General features: G+C 35.0%; 1 protein-coding gene across 3 annotated transcripts in view; it reads left to right on the plus strand.

Moving 5' to 3' along the window:
• Positions 1 to 16,592, plus strand: part of Hook1 (hook microtubule tethering protein 1) — a 45,068-nt gene that overhangs the window by 5,402 nt on the left and 23,074 nt on the right. For all 3 annotated transcript variants that reach the window (XR_013049222.1, XM_006974024.4, XM_042271429.2), the window contains exons 2-10: positions 180 to 265; positions 5,895 to 5,967; positions 7,928 to 7,978; positions 8,910 to 9,042; positions 11,822 to 11,889; positions 13,016 to 13,078; positions 14,013 to 14,096; positions 14,860 to 15,026; positions 16,319 to 16,459. Coding sequence is in view for 2 of the 3 variants with exons in the window: in XM_006974024.4 (XP_006974086.1) it covers positions 180 to 265; positions 5,895 to 5,967; positions 7,928 to 7,978; positions 8,910 to 9,042; positions 11,822 to 11,889; positions 13,016 to 13,078; positions 14,013 to 14,096; positions 14,860 to 15,026; positions 16,319 to 16,459 (866 nt within the window). In the remaining variant the exon portion in view is untranslated. The remainder of the gene's footprint in view (positions 1 to 179; positions 266 to 5,894; positions 5,968 to 7,927; positions 7,979 to 8,909; positions 9,043 to 11,821; positions 11,890 to 13,015; positions 13,079 to 14,012; positions 14,097 to 14,859; positions 15,027 to 16,318; positions 16,460 to 16,592) is intronic.

Below are 16,592 nucleotides of genomic sequence, written 5' to 3' on the forward strand. Positions count from 1 at the left end.
TTACTATATTAGGCTTGATTTTATGTAAAAATGTATTTATTTTATACAAATTTTACACAGCTATAGAAATAGTCTTCCATCTGTACTTAAACAAAATAAAATCAATTTAATTGCTTTCTATTTATTTTGTATTGTAGGGATAGTACAACAGTAAAGTGATTTGTTTTGTGTCATTTTAGCTGCAGACATTCAAGACTGCCTCACCCTGTCAAGATGTCAAACAGCTGACTAATGGAGTGACCATGGCACAAGTTCTTCATCAAATGTGAGTAGTGACCTAAGTATCCCTCATAAGAATGTAAACCCAATAGCAGCTAGAACACTTGTATAAAGGTAATTGAAATTCCATCCTGTCCAGTAGACACAGTCAGACATACAGCACCAAGGCATTCTTGTAACCAGGGAACAAGAACATTTTACCACCTCATGATTCCTTGGTTGTTTATAAAGATTTATTTTACTCAAATGGTTGATAAAGATTCATATATCCTTCAAGGAGAAAAGGATAAATGAATGATATACTTGCATGCATTTCCTGCAGATGTGGGTTGTTCTTTTGACAGTTCTTTATATAGAGATTCTTAGAGACTATTAACACAGTAGGTACTGATTTAGAAAAAGAACTATATTAAAAATCTAATTTTGAAATAATTGTTATTTGTGAGTCCACCAATAATCATGTTGAGTTAATGGACTTTGAAGTTACAAAGCATGGACAAGACTTAAGTAGTTAAGATTCTAGCCTTGGGTATGTTAATGTACACTAAACATTGTGAGTTCAGAATCAGTCATTTATACTATTGAGGATATAGTTTATATCGTAGACTACAATCTTAATCCTTGGATTATGGTTGACAAATATTAACAAATAATAGATGGAAGAATTTTTAATATAACTATTTAAAAAGAGACCGGAATTTGTTCTCCCGTCTACAAGATGAAACTGACTTAAAAACTCTGTAGACAGAGCAACAAGAATCTCTATGCCATTCCTAGAAAAACAGCTTGAGATTATTTTAAAATCTTAATGACTTGGCATTTTCAAAATTATCTAATTTGAGTATGCAGATTTAACTCAAAACATGTTAATATTTCTTCAGGTACTGAAAAATACTCTTTACTTCCCCACTTTCTTAAAATATTTGTTTCATTTTTACCTTGTTTTAAAACCATCTACTTGACCAAAGCCAACATGGTACTTCTTGATTTGAGGATGCCATGATGGAATGTCTCTCTTGCTGCTTTTATTGTAATACTTTTGGTTGGTATGAATAAAAGATGTCTATCCATTCACTTCTTAACAGTGCTATGTGAAGACATCATCCATCGGCCCCTAAACTAGGCCTGGTTTTCTTTTTCCTTTTTTAATTTTTTCAGAGTTTCACTCTAATCTAGACTGGTCTGGAACTTACTGTGTATTCCAGGCTGCCTCATGCTTGGAGCAGCAGTCCTCTAGACTGCTCAAGTTATAGACATGAGATACCATACTTTTCCAAAGACGACATTTCTGTTTGTCTTGATGAGCTCAGTGGCTTTATGCTATAGGGTCTTTCTTTGGTGTTTTGTGTGTGGCTGTTTGATCTCCCAGATTTGCCAGCACAGTTTGGAGTAGCACCAGGTGCATTTTGTCTAAATGATATCTGGTGTCTTCATAGCTTTCTTTTCCACCGTCAGATTTTTACTCTCTTACTCTCTCTGTCTTTCTGTCTCTGCCTCTGTCTCTGTCTCTCTCTCTTTCCTTGTTCATGTGCATGTTATTGTCTTTGGATAGCTTTTATTTTTCAGGGAAAATAAAATAAGTTCATTAATAAGAAAGGTTTCTTCATTAAACAAATGATCAGTGATCTAAAATAAGTCCAAGCTGTCTGCCTGTCCCCCTAAAATCTCCCACTTTTAATTTGCCTGTTTTATTGTACTCTTTGTTTTAACTTCTTTATCATCTAAGTAACTTAAGTAACATTTATTTTGTTTTTTTTTTTTAACCCTTTTCTAGATGTCTGTATGTGGGCCAGTAAGATTTTCAAGAATAAGTTTTACTTATTTGGATCAAAGTATCATAATCCTAATAAAAAGACTAATTTCATTCTATTTCTTTGACTGTTTCAAAGTACTGTTTACTTTGATATGGTAACATTTATAATAAATTTTACTGATGATTCATATCAAATCACATGAAAGTTGTTAATAAAGGTGAGAAGATAAATTCTGCTTCTTAAAGAAAAGGCAACCTTTTAGATAATCATTTTTACTTATCTGAGGCCGATATACATTTATATAATAAGATCTTAAACAGTTGTCTAAGCTATAAGATTAGCCATGGGGATCCATTGACTTAGTGATGGGTTCTGTAGTTCCTTATCTTTAGCTTGGATATATAATATGTGCACTCCTTTAAAAATGCATGTAGAAGGTGCAGTTGTGGAAAAAGAAGTTGTGCACTGGGGCGGGGGGTGGGGGGTGCACCTAGAACTGTGCTAGTTTTTTAGGGCTGCTGTAACAATGCCACAGGCTGAATAGCTTAACCCAACCAAACTCTATTCTCTTTATTCAGTTTCTGTAGTTAGAAGACTAAATTAAGCTGTTGGGCAGGCTGTCCTCACTCCAGAGCTTCCGCAAGAGGATCTTCTTTGCCCTTTCCAGTTTCTGGCAGTCCTGGGCATTTCTAGTGTCACTGTGCCTCTGCTTAGCTTCTCTGTTTGCAGGCATATCTGTTCCATTTTAAGGGCACTAGTCTTATGGACCCATTCTAAATCAATATATGATCACTTCCTACCTGGATTGATTCTGTGACGATTCTGTTTCCAAACAAGGTCACATTTATAGGCACAAAGTTAAAACTGAAACATGTCTTTTTGGAAAACGTGGTTCTACATACTGCTACCAAGAATGTATCCACTCCCCTTCTTTGTCAGTTGACAGCCATGTAATATATGCGGGTTTTTATTATCTGTGACTGGATGTCTTTTGCAAAGACGAGTGTGGTACAGAATTGAAATATTTTAGCCTTTACCATTCACTTTTCATTTTGCAGGTATTTGAGCAGTTCATTGATAAACCATGATAGCCGATATCTGAGTATTTACTAAATATATCATTAGAGGTCCAGGTCCTATTATACGGCTTATTTGTATGTGTGTGTCTGTGCTTGTGCAATTGTCTGTTGTGTGCTCATGGAACCCAGAGGTTGATGTGTATTTTCCTTTCTCATTCTCTACCTCATGTTTTGAAACAGGCTAGTCTCTGACCTGGAGCTCACCATTGTGGCTATCCTGATTGGCAGTGAGTTCCTAGGATCCACCTCTTGGCCCCCACTTCACACCCAGCACTGGGGTTATAGATGTGTACTGATGCACTGAACTTTTACATGGGTGCCACAGATCTGAACTCAAGCACATGTGTTTATGCACTGAGCCATCTTCCCATGCCTTATTGAAGTTTTTCTTTATACACCATATTATTTATTATTTTTATGTCCAGTTTATCATGAGGAGTGAGGATGTAGAGAGCTACTTTTAGAAGTCAATGAATAAAATTGTAAGGCTGAGGTTTGTATTAATTTAGTCTGGCTCCAAAGCCAGTGTTTATTCAGTGGTAACAATAGAAATTCAGTACCTTGAGTCCTTTTGATAAGATTCTCATTCAACAATAGTCTTGGGGCATTGATCAAAGGCAATACAGTTTTTATTAGTAAGTAGAAATAAAATTATTCCCTCAAGTTAGCTGCTAACATTTTTCAAGACACACCCTGAATGGAATTAAACGTAATGATTTTTGCTTAGTTTTTGTTAGAAAATAATTGGATTGTATTTTTCTTCATTAACTCTTGTCATCTTCTCTTTTTGGTGTTTTTTAAATGTCATTCAAGTTCTGATAAATGTAAAAAAAAACAAAAAAATTAAGTAATTAAGTCATATAGATGATGTGCCAGTGTAAAAAAAAAATACAAAGTTTCTGAGGTTGAACATCAGGTTTAACTGGTGGGAAGATGTTAATTTTTCCAGAAGGGTGAATTTGCTTGTAAGAAGGCAGGAACAAGGTTATTATGAAGAAAGAAGTATTTCTTAGGACTAAAATTGATTAGGAATGAAAAGAAACACAAAGTTTTAAGAGGGGAGGAATTGGGGAAGAACTAGATAATGAAAATGGGTTAATCTGTAGATTTAATTTTTGAAGGTAATTAGCAGCCTAGACTGCTAAACTTAGATTATATTTGAGGGGAAGGTTGGTGAAGGGATTCGTGTAGTAGTCAGGGCTGCAGAGTAGCAGTACCAAGAGTGGGGTGTGTGTGAGTGTGCATATGTTTATTTTAAGGGACTGGTTCATTTACCTGTACAGGCTTGCAGAGCAGAATAGGCCAGAAGGCTGGAGAACCAGCGTCGGAGGGAAGTCTGCTGCTGAGATTTACTCTTTCCTGCAGGGAAGTCTGTCTTCCTCCTCAGTCCTCTGACTGGGAGAGGCCCACTCACTTTCCCGGGGGTTATCTGCTCTCCTTACCTGCTTACCTAAGTTGTATCTACAAGTGTCATTGTAGCAGCATTTAGATGTGATTGGCCAAATATTTGGTATTGTGACCCAGAAAAGTTGACAGATGAAGTTACCCATGACACCTGCCATACCTGGGATGTTATATTACTTAATCTAATATTAAAGTTTTTGACAATTTTGACTCATTAAATCATTTTGGATAAACACCTGGCTAGCAGCATGCACTCAACTACATTGTTTTTGTAATTGTAATCTTAGCAGCCAGGAGAACTTGGATAGTTAGGAACTCTTAAGTAAATGAATTGAAAATGGAAAAGCCATATTTTGCTTCCCCAGCCAGAGTGACCCCCTGTGTACCAGAACAGCTAGAGCAGAGAAATCGGAGTTCTCCCAGTGCAGTATATTCTGCTTTCAGTTTCTTTTTTCATCCTCATCCTCTTTTTATTATTTATTTATTTATTTGTCCATTCATTCATTCATTCATTTATTTATTTATTTGCTTCGAGAACTGGCCTGGGAAAGGGTCCCCCACCCCATATTAGTTTATCTGTAAAGTACAAGTCCACTTGTCTCAGAGCACTCTCCTGAGGCCTTGCAAAGGGATCAAAGGTGACTTAGGCCTCAGTGTCTATCACCTCTTCTTTCAGTTATTTGTGCTCTTTACTTCTTTAATATCTTTTCTCTATAAGTCAGTGAGTAGTCAATTTTTATATTGATCTTGCTCAGTCCCTTAGACAAGGCTTCCAAATAGTGAGAATATAGTCTATTAATATGCTCTGTCTATATTGCATGTTCAAAACCCCATTAAATTCATCATATTTTTGTATGTTAGTTGTTTGTCTCAATCTTGAGTATTAACATAGAGCTTTATTTCTAATGAAAACAGATGTTTTCTTTAGTATTTAGCTTTGTAGATTTCTTCATTTAAACATTTTATTTAACCATACCTATTAAATTAATTTGAGGTTTTGCCATGTACCAGTGTCACTTGAGGCAAATTACTTTTACTATTTAGGGAACAGGGAGATTGAGCATAGCTTATCCTTGGCCAAGTTACTATGATATTTAAATGAAGGAATACCTCACACAGATTGAGCACTCCATGTATGGTAGATACCTCAAAGTATTGGATTTCTGTGTACTTTTTCAGGCTTGGTAGCAGAATGCCTAGTGCAGAATATTTATTAAGTGCTTGTTTAGTTGGGAGTGCTAATGACTTAAATAACAATATGGGAAGGAAATGCCAAATTAAAATTTCATAATCACGAAAAATTTAAAGGCTTCATTTAAATTACTGCTAATCTTACTAAGGATAGATTTTAAACTATTACTACTTCATACCTTGATTCAGTTTTGTTTTTCATGTTACAAAAACATTCTAATGTTTAGGTTTTATATTTTTGTTTTAGTGACGTAGCCTGGTTCAACGATTCTTGGTTAAGCCGAATTAAAGATGATGTTGGAGACAACTGGAGAATAAAGGTATGCAGAAATGGATGTGGGGAGAGGACACATGATGCAAGCAGAGCTCTTAACAGTGGTGCTGAACTCAACTCAGTGCTTTTTAAAAAGTTTAATTCATGAATGTGTTTTTCAGTTTGAGTTAACATGTATTGTACCAGTTAGTTTTTGTCAACCTGACCCAAACTAGAGTTACCTGGAAGGACAGAAACTGATTGGAAAGGAAATGCTTCCATAAGATTGGCCTGTAAGCATGTCTGGTGGTCAATTTCTTCATTGTTAATTGATGTGGGCAGTGCCACCCCTGGGCAGGTGGTCCTGGGAGGTTTAAGAAAGCAGGCTGAATGGATGTGAACTTGAAATCAAGTCATTAAGCAGTTATCCTCCAAGGTTTCTGCCTCTCCTGCTGTTTGAGTTCTTGCCCTGATTTCTCTCAGTGATTGATTGTGATCAGGACTTGTAAGTCAGTAAACCTTCCTTCCCTGTTTGCTTTTGTGTTATCATGCAATAACAAAGTAACTAGGAGACCTGAGTTTACCCATAGATAAATACCATGTATATTTACAAAGCTTTTCTGCCATCCTAGAACTTACACTTTGGTCTCCCAATGACTTGCTTCTGATGGCTGTGGGTCTGTTTTGGGTCACTTGAGTTCTCATTTCTAGAGTTCTGTATAAATGCAATCAAACAGTGCACTGTTTGTGTATGTAGACTTCATTTACTCAGTATAATGATTTTGAGATTCATCTGTGTTGCCTGTATTAATCATTATGTCTTTATTGTTGTGTACTACATTGATATGCAGTTTTTGTTTAGCTATTCACCTGGTAGGATATTTGAATTACTTCTAGTTTAGGCTATAGCAGTAAATCTTTTCTTAGACTTTACTATATGCATGAATCTTTACTTAATTTCTTTGGGGGAAAATTCCATGGTGGAAATTTCTCTCTCTCTCTCTCTCTCTCTCTCTCTGTGTGTGTGTGTGTGTGTGTGTGTGTGTGTGTGGTGTTTAGCTTTATCTGTTTACACATGCTTTGTGTATGCAGAGGTGAGAAGAGAGTATCCAGGTCCCCTGGAACTGGAGTTATAACCAGTTGTAAGCAGTCACATGGATGCTGGGAATTGAATCAGAGTCCTCTAAAAGAGCAGCCAGTGTTCTTAATCACTGAGCCTTCTGTAATGATGTCTTACCATTCTTTTCTGATGCTGGAAATTTTTGTATTTTTCCTTAGTAATATCTAGCATATTATTTTTCAGTTTTATATTTTAAAAATTTTTATTTATTTAATTGATTTCCTCATTTACTTCTCTTTTTATTGTTCACACATGCTCTTCTTTATCTTGCTTCTTGAAGAGGTTTAAATAATAATCGTTAGACCTATTTTTGTCCTAATATTAAACACTGTCTTACACATTCCATACATTATATTTTATTATTATTGTGCATATGTTGTGTGTTTGGAGTGTGCACATGCTACATCATGTGTGTGGAGGTCAGACACATGTTTGGGAAGTTTGATCTCCTTTCCCACCTTTGTATGGGTTCTTGGGACAGATGACAGCCTTGCTTTCTCATATATATTGTGTCTTAGTGAGTGCTCCAAGTGCACCTGAAAGCAGTATACATCCTCATTTATTCCCTAAACATGTCTTGTGACAAATTTGCTGATAGTGCAGTGTATATTTTATGTATGTTCTGTTTAATTTTCCCATCAGTTACATAGGGAGGCATCCCTAAGTTTCCATGGATGATTATGATTTTCAGTACTGATAATAATAAATTCAGTTATCAGTTCTGATATTTTCATTTCATAGGAGTATTTTGAATTTTTTATTAGGTTTCTTACACATTTTTCTCTCTTGGTGAGGAATTTGATAATGTTTTCTTTTTGTTGGGAATGTGATTGTCTCTCGCCTTTGTGTCTGTCTTTCATTATTAACATGAAACAAGCTTTTATTTTTTCTTTTTGTTCTACTTTAGGCTAGTAACTTAAAGAAGGTCCTCCATGGAATTACAAGTTATTATCATGAGGTACAAGAAATACCTGATTTTAAACAAAAATTGTAGTTGCTTGACTTCTTGTTTATAGCATTATATTATAATGAAATTCATAATTACAATAATTATATTGCCACTTTCAGAGCACTCAGAATTTTTGTGGAAATGGTGAGGTTTAAAGCTTGAATGCATTGGATTTCCAAAAAAGAACAAGAAAAGAAGATAGCTCTCATTTTGATACTCTAGATTATTTTTACAAATAGAATTTATTGTGTAATAATTGGTGGCCTTTGAACTGATTTTGTTATTTAAGAAGTTTTCTTCTGTTTTTTAATGTCACGGAAATAAACTTAAAAGTTCCTTGTAAAAGTTTTAATACTGCTATAAGAATTTTCTGGGTGCTCTATGCATCCAGAATCCTTAGAAACTTCATAAGTGTCAAGAAAATAAGGAAAGGACAGGAGAAGTCAAATCTATTGGATTTTTGTTGTTCATTTGTAGAAGTGCAGTGGATTATGTTGTAACTCTAAGTGATACATACTATTACAAATATTCTTCAGATAATCTGACTTCTCTTTAGGTTGTATAAATAATTTTACCTTTACTAATAATATTGCCTTTATATTTTGGGCTACTACTACTTACTGTGAAAGCATTTTTGTTAGAGTAAGATAACCTAGGTCCTTCTTAACAAATCCTTGTTTGTTTGTTTGTTTTTTGTTTGTTTTGTTTTTTTTTTCTTTTTGATAGTGAGGTCAAATAAAAACCAAATACAGTTGACTCTGAATATTGAGGAGTAGCCAGGATATTGCTTACTTAGTTTTTGTTAATATTACTGACTTGTGATATCTTAAATTATTTGAGTTCTTTCATGAACTTATTTTAAATTATTTTTTTTTTAAATAATAAAATTCTTTGTAGCCTACTTAACTGAGTGATCTAATTTATTAATTTGATTTTTCAGTTTTTGGGGCAGCAGATTTCTGAAGAACTTATCCCTGATTTAAACCAAATAACTGAGTGTTCAGACCCTGTGGAGCTTGGAAGGTTGCTTCAGCTTATTCTAGGCTGTGCAGTCAACTGTGAAAGGAAGCAAGGTAAGCGAGTTGTGGTCATTTGAGGGACCCACTTTCTAGAAACATTCTACTTTGCTAGTCCTCAGTGGTGACTTTTACAAGAAGATGTTATCTCCCCACTACTGTGTGGCTGAAATCACCCTGCAACAAACTAGATCCAAATTCTAGACCTCCCTGTCATTAATACTGCTACAGCTCTTGAGTGTCCTGTATTCTGGTGGTCAGTGGCTAAATTAAGCGTATTTAGTTCAAATAGTTTGATATCTGGTGTTTAGGACACACTGGGTAGTTAATAAGGTAGAATTTTAGGTTCATTTAATTTTTCATAATAAAATATTCAGCTAATTATAATCCAAACTTCTTCAAATAATACCCGCTGTTTAGAAGAAACCTGTCTACTGTTTGTTTTTGAGAAGTGGAGTAGTGCACATATTAATGGAACTGGTGCATTACACTAGTATACATAAGCATAGTAATCTGTGTACTACTGAGCAAAAACTGTCATAAAAATGGTAAACTGAGTAGACTTGAATCTCCTTCGCACTGAGACTTGTATATCTTGGATGGGAAGTGCTTTGATACTACTACTGTGTGGTTTGACCAAAGCTTGGTCTTAGGGCACTTCCTTCATAAAGACTTCTTCATGTTCAAGAAAGGATACAGGATAGATAAATTCAGTAAGTTCAAGCTCAAGAAATATAAAATAACATAAAACTCAATTTAAGTCTATAAACCACACACACACACACACATACACACACACACACACACACACACACACACACACACACACACACACCATAAAACTTTCCTATTAGTGTCTGTATTTAGTAGTTACTGTTTTCAGAGGGCACATAATTGTTTTTTCTATATTTAGTGCCAGGGGATAGTAAAGTTCTGTATGTTGTGGGGTTTTTGTTTGTTTTTGTGAGAAGTAAGAATTTTTACTCATACAGGTTCCTGGCTATTCAGAATTTGAAAAGGAATAATTGAGCTTTAAAATCTAGTACTTTTTGTTACAGTTTGGTTCCTTTTATTTTTTGATTAATACTTCTTTTTTAGTTTCTGGTTATTTATAGCATATTTTTGCGTAATTTATGTTTCCAAAATTTCAGACATGATTCATTTTCAGAGAAGTAACGTTGGCTTTGATTCTATTTCATTTCAGTATTATTTAATTTCTAGTATTGCATTCTTCCATTTTCTTGTAAATTCATCATGCTTCTATTTCAAGCCATGATTGAAAGTCCAAGCTACAATTTTCCTAGTGTTGATTTTGTTGTATCCTGCAAATTTTAACATACTATCTCATTTACAATTTAGGCCTAAGCATTATTAAGTATTCTTGTCTTCATAGTTTTGAAAGGAAATTCAGTTCCTGGAGATATAAGTGGAAGTTTAGTAAGCAGTGCATTCAAAAAAGGTTTCACTTTCAAAATATGTGTCTGGATTAGCAATTAGGTTTGTATAGTTAAATAAAAAACTACTAGTGGGCTGAGGATGTGGCTTAGTCGCAAAACTCTCGTCTGTCATATGCAGAGCTGGATTCCATCCTCAGAGCTGCAGAAGGAATGAAAATAGGAAAAACAAAAACAAAAAATACAATAAGTTGAATAAAACAACTTCTGTACTTTTGTGGTTTGAAGTGAGGATTGGCTTCGTTATTGTAATACCCTTCTCAAAGGGGAAGGTTTTTTTTAAACATAATTTCTTTATTGATTCTTTGGGAATTTCACATCATACACCCTAATTCTTCTCACTTCCCAGTCCACTCATATCCTCCCCTCACTTCTGCAGTACCTCCCAAAAGAAAATTAAAAAAAAAAAAAAAAAACAAAGCAAACAAACAAAAACAAGAACAAAGCATACATCAAAAAAACCTCTTCGATTCTCCATTTTTCCCACTTCTTTAACACCTCTTCATTCATCCTGGTGGCATTGGGAGTGGAGTGTCACCTAGTATATATAAATATACCCTTTTGTATATAACCCTTTGTCCAATCTGCTTTACCAGCAAATGTTCATTGAAATGAATCACTGGTCTGGTTCAGGGTCTCTGGTTTCTGATACACAGTCATCACTGGATCCTCACCAAAACTCTGGGATATCCTGTGGCTACTCTGAGTCCTAGAGATCCTGCTGGTATCATTCCACAGGACCAATCCCTTTACCAGCTCCATCAGGTGGGGTAGATGTTAGGGTGGGCCAACCCAAGACCCTGCTGTGGGCCTGGGTGGTAGGTGAGCTTATAGGAGTGTCTAAAAGAATCCTTAAAGCACAAAAGTATTAGATTTGAAGGCAGTAGTAGGGGGAAGAACATACAGTTGAAGTGGACTGAAGTCTGCATATCTCTGAGGCATTCTTTGATTAAGGTTCCTTATCTCTTATCTGGACGAATCACCTTTACTTGCTGTATGTGTTTGGAAAGCTTTAAACATGGCAAGAATTAGTGGATGCTGAACAGGTGTTGTGGGAGGCTGCACACATACCTTTGAAAGCCTTCCTGAGACGCAGATGGTACAACTAATATTTCTGAATCTAAAATTGGATAGTTATTATCAATAGTTTTAATATTGCTTGTATTATTTTTCTTTTACTTAGAAAAATTAAAGGGTTTTTTCTTTGGCTAAATTTAAATTACTAAAGGTAAAAATTTTCATTTTGCTTTTAATGGACATATTAGTGAATTAGTATATTTCATGAAGGATCATTTGTGCTTAATTAATTTTCACACTTTGGTTATTGGGTAGTTAAATTGTATAGAACAAATTTTATGTCAAACTTAATTTTTTGTTTATAGAGCATATTAAAAATATAATGACCCTTGAAGAATCTGTTCAGCATGTGGTCATGACTGCAATTCAGGAGGTAAGTGTTACCACGTTCACATGAGTATGAAAACCCTGAACCAAATTATGTAAAACTGTGTAAATTTTTTTAACCATTAAAAAATGTTAAAAGCCTTCAAGCCCAATTTTAGAACCTCTAATTCTAAAAGCCATCTGATAATTGATATTTTAAAGTACTTTTATTTTAATTTGGAGCTCAGCACAGAACCCAGTTTCTAGTGATTGCTAGGTAAACGCTCTTCCACACATCTAAGTCCTCAGCCTCTTAAAGTTCTTTTCAATACCTTCTACTAATGAAAGCAAAATAATCAACCCTACTGCACGTGGGATGTTCCATTTCCTCTCTTGTTCCTGACACCAGTGCAGTAGTTCTCAGCTGTGGGTTGCAAGCCCTTGGGTTGCCTATAACCTTTGAGAAACACAGATATTTACATTACAATTTATAACAATAGAAAAATTTACAGTTATGAAGTAGAAATGAAATTTTATGGTTGGGGTTACCACAACACGAAGAACTGTATTACAGGGCAGCAGCATTAGGAAGGGTGAAAAGCTAGTATGTCTGTTTCATGTGCGTTTAGAACTTTAGACTTGTGAACACTTAGATTTTGGAGTCAAATAACTTGAATTTAAGAATTCAAGATTATTATTACATCAGATATACTAGAAGGATATCAAATTCTTGGGGTTCAGTATTGGCTCTTAATTCAGTTATAAATCTTGGGTGAAAAGCATTAATTGATGACATATGAATCATTGTTTAAGAGGGGCATGATGGTACACCCTATAGTCCTTGCTCTTGAAGGAGGATCCCAAGCTTAATCTACCTCATGAGAATTCTGACTAGAAAAAGAACAAGAGAAAAGAAATGAAAGAGTCCCTATTTAAAAAAATGTATTTGTGTTTATCATCAGTAATGTCTCCTAAAACTTGGATTGTAATTTATTCTTAATCTTATCATTAATATGCTTGAACATTCTTACTTGGTTCTACCTCTAATGTAGTTTTTATCTGGTTAATGTTCTAAGGTTCATTAAATTAAGACAAAAGAAGGCTAAATATAAATCAATTTATAATACTTCTGGTAAATAGATTTTCATAAAGATTGTACCATTGTATTTAACTTTGCTATTTTAACTTCCTAGTTGATGAGTAAAGAAATCGTGAGCTCTCCTGCAAGTGACACCATTGGAGAATTAGAGCAGCAGGTAAGATTTTCATTGTGTGAGGAGAGCTCACACGAGTGGCATGGTTCCCTACCAGTTATTTCACAAAGGGTGAACTCATGTGCAGCGATGCCTCCGTGGGATTTGCTGTAAGATCCCACTTGGATATTAATACATGTTTTCTAATGTATGGAAGGAGTGACAGCTTTAGTGTTTTCTGTGATCATGTTCCAAGAGTCAGTGACACTAAAGATTCCAGTTTGCCTGTAATAGTTATGTGGTCCATTCTATATGGTTATACTATTAAACAGGAGATAATTTTTAAAAATCTCTAAAATTTTTATTATGGTTTCAATACTGATACACAACACACACACACACACACACACACACACACACACACACACACACACACACACACAATTTCTATCCTTTTGTTGAGATTAAAGAAATAGCTCCAAGAGTGAGGATCCTGTGAAGTACTTTTTCCATAGGCTAAAGTTCCCTTCTCTCTTTCTGTAACCTGAGGAGGGTGGTCCAGGGAAAGAGGAAGGGTGAAAGGAGAGGCCAAGTGCATTTTTAGGTGTTTGTTTTGTCGGCCTCTGGCTCCCCACCCCTCAACCAGGGATAATATTAGATATCTTGAAGAGTATTTCAGATTTATTTTTTGATAGAAATTTTGTTTAAATATAAGCATACTTTCTTTTATTTTTGCATGAAATTAAAAAATTATAATATCTAATAACTTTTAAAATATATACCAAGAATTTTCATAAAATTTCATTTCTGTGGGACCTTATCTTTAAATATTAGTAAGATTATAGAAATGTCACACTAAGGCAACACATGAAGGCTCATTAGTTAACAGATGATTTTTAAACATGATTTCTCATATCACTATACACATGTTGATAGAAGAATTTATCATTCTAATTCACTAAATGTGGTTTACTGAGAATGATGCTTTCTGTTTTAGCTTAAAAGGGCATTAGAAGAGCTTCAGGAAGCCACAGCAGAGAAGGAAGAGCTGAAGCAAAGGTGCCAGGAACTGGATATGCAGGTATGGACAGAGAATTCCTGAGGAGAGAAGAGTAACATGTTCTGAAGGTTGGTTTTTATTTCATGGAAGAGACATTAAAATAATGATTCTTTAACATTTAAGCAGGAGTTTTTTAAGTATTTTTCTCTACTTTGAGAATTGTTGGCTTGATTAGTCTTTGAGAAACACGTTATACCAACTGGAGAATTTCAGGTATTTAGTACATGAGGATTCAGTTGCATGTTACAAGAATGGGAGAGGACAGCTTCCAGGACTTGGTTCTCTCCTTTCACCATGAGAGTGAACTCAGGCCCACAGATGTGGATGACAAGCCCCTTTACCCCTGAGCTCTTTTACCATTACCCACTTACATTCACTTCATCAGTTTGACTAGATGAGCAATTTCCTTGTACGACTGAAAACAGTCTAGCTGTTTTTTTTTTTTTTTTTTTTTTTTTTTTTTTTATTGGTTTTTTAACTACAGATGCTTGTCTCCAGAATATGTGACTGGCTATTTTCTGCTGTGAACCTCAATGAGAATTTAGGCTGAGAAAATGACTACATCTGAAAATTAGCTTAGACCTCAAACTATATGTTCTTTAGATTTAGAAACATTGATTTGATTTCTCTTGTTTGACCTAAAGTTCCTATACTCAGAATTCTGGTGTTGGAAGAATCCTTAAAAATCACCTCTTAGTCAAACTGTTTCATCCCTCAGTCAGAATTAGAATACAGAACCCCCAGCTCTTCAGAGGTGGCTTTGCTATTGATGCTTGTTTCTCAGGTGACTGCACTTCAAGATGAGAAGAACTCACTGGTTTCTGAGAATGAGATGATGAATGAAAAGCTTGACCAGTTGGATGGCTCTTTTGATGATCCAAATACAATGGTTGCGAAAAAGTATTTTCATGCACAGTTACAACTAGAACAATTACAAGAAGAAAACTACAGGTAGTATTTTTAGTAGAAATTACAGAGTTTTGTTAAACTGATATATCTAAAGAGCCATAATTATCAATAGCCAACAATTGAGAATTACATATGCTTAGGACATTGATTAAAGTACACCTAACAAAAATACCAATGGTGTAGGCAGTGCCTTTCTCACAGAGATCGGTCATATTAACCAGTTAGAATATGTACATTAAAACAAAGGACTTGAAAGACAGAAGCCAGACATTTGCAGTAAGAGTTGCAGGAAGGGTCACAGAGGCTTGGAGAGAGCGCCTCAATGTAAGTAAGTTAACAGTAATTAAAGGATGCAGATCTTAAGCTTAAAGGATGCTTTTCACTCAATAAACAGCCAAAGCTCTTATCTTTAGTAAAGGTTGGTTGTTTCTGACGGGCTGTCTACTGAGCCTTATGCAAAGACCTTGAGAACAAGCATTTTAATTGTACCTTACATGTATTTTCATCTCATTTCAAACTTGCAAAATAAAGTTGTCAGGATATAAGGAACTCCTTCCTGTATACCTTTTATAGCTGTTTCATAGTTATTATTATTATTATTATTATTATTATTATTATTATTATAAAGCTTTCTCTGTTTAGCACAGTCAGTGTTCATGTTAGGGATTCAGATTTTTGGAGAAATGCAGATTCTTGAGCCCCCTCTAAGCTTCAGCGTGTATTTCCTAAAAACAGCAAAACAGCAAAATGGTGATAATTAGGAGATTGTTCATTGACACCATGGTCCTATCTAAACCACAAAACATTTTCAAGTACAGTCAGTTGTCTCAGTTCCTTTATAACTTTTCCCTCCTCAAAATGGAATCCAGGGCTCATTAACTGGCTCTTTCTCAGGGGTGCTGTCTGTCACTCTCCTCCTTTGTTTTGATGCTCTGCTCTCTGAGATTTGACCAAGTCAACCATGGTATCCTTTAAATGTAATCTTTCTTTTGTGTACTTTCTGACACAGCAATATGCCCCAAACTGATTGTCCTTAATCTGTTCAGAATTAATATTTTACCTCCTTACATATCGTGTATTTTAAAAATTACTGTATTTATACATTTCTCTTTATCTTTGCCCATTAAAATTTCAGTTAGAACCAGATATACATGAGGTAAAGTGAAAACTCACAACATTATGTACCTTTCATTTGTGTTTCAATATTAATGGCTAAGAGTTACTTTAATTTTCCCTCTTCTGAAGGTGGAATTTAAGTATGTCATATTCACTTCAAATCTCAATGAGGAGATAGAGGATGGAAACTATATTAAAAATATTTATTTTCTTTTAAGGCTTGAAGCTGCAAAAGATGATTACCGTGTTCACTGTGAGGAACTTGAAAAGCAGCTGATTGAATTTCAGCACAGAAACGATGAGCTGACGAGCCTTGCTGAGGAAACCAGAGCCCTGAAAGATGAGATAGATGTTCTTAGGTACGGCCTGTCCAGGTCCTCATGCCACTTCCCAGCTTTTGTTTAGATAACTTGAGTGATTTCCAGTCTTACCAGATCTCTTAATATCCCTGTGGAATGATCACTTTTTACTTAGACTTCTGGTCACCTTCTG

This window comes from Peromyscus maniculatus, chromosome 2 (genome assembly GCF_049852395.1).
Source record: "Peromyscus maniculatus bairdii isolate BWxNUB_F1_BW_parent chromosome 2, HU_Pman_BW_mat_3.1, whole genome shotgun sequence".
Classification (NCBI taxonomy): Eukaryota; Metazoa; Chordata; class Mammalia; order Rodentia; family Cricetidae; genus Peromyscus; species Peromyscus maniculatus.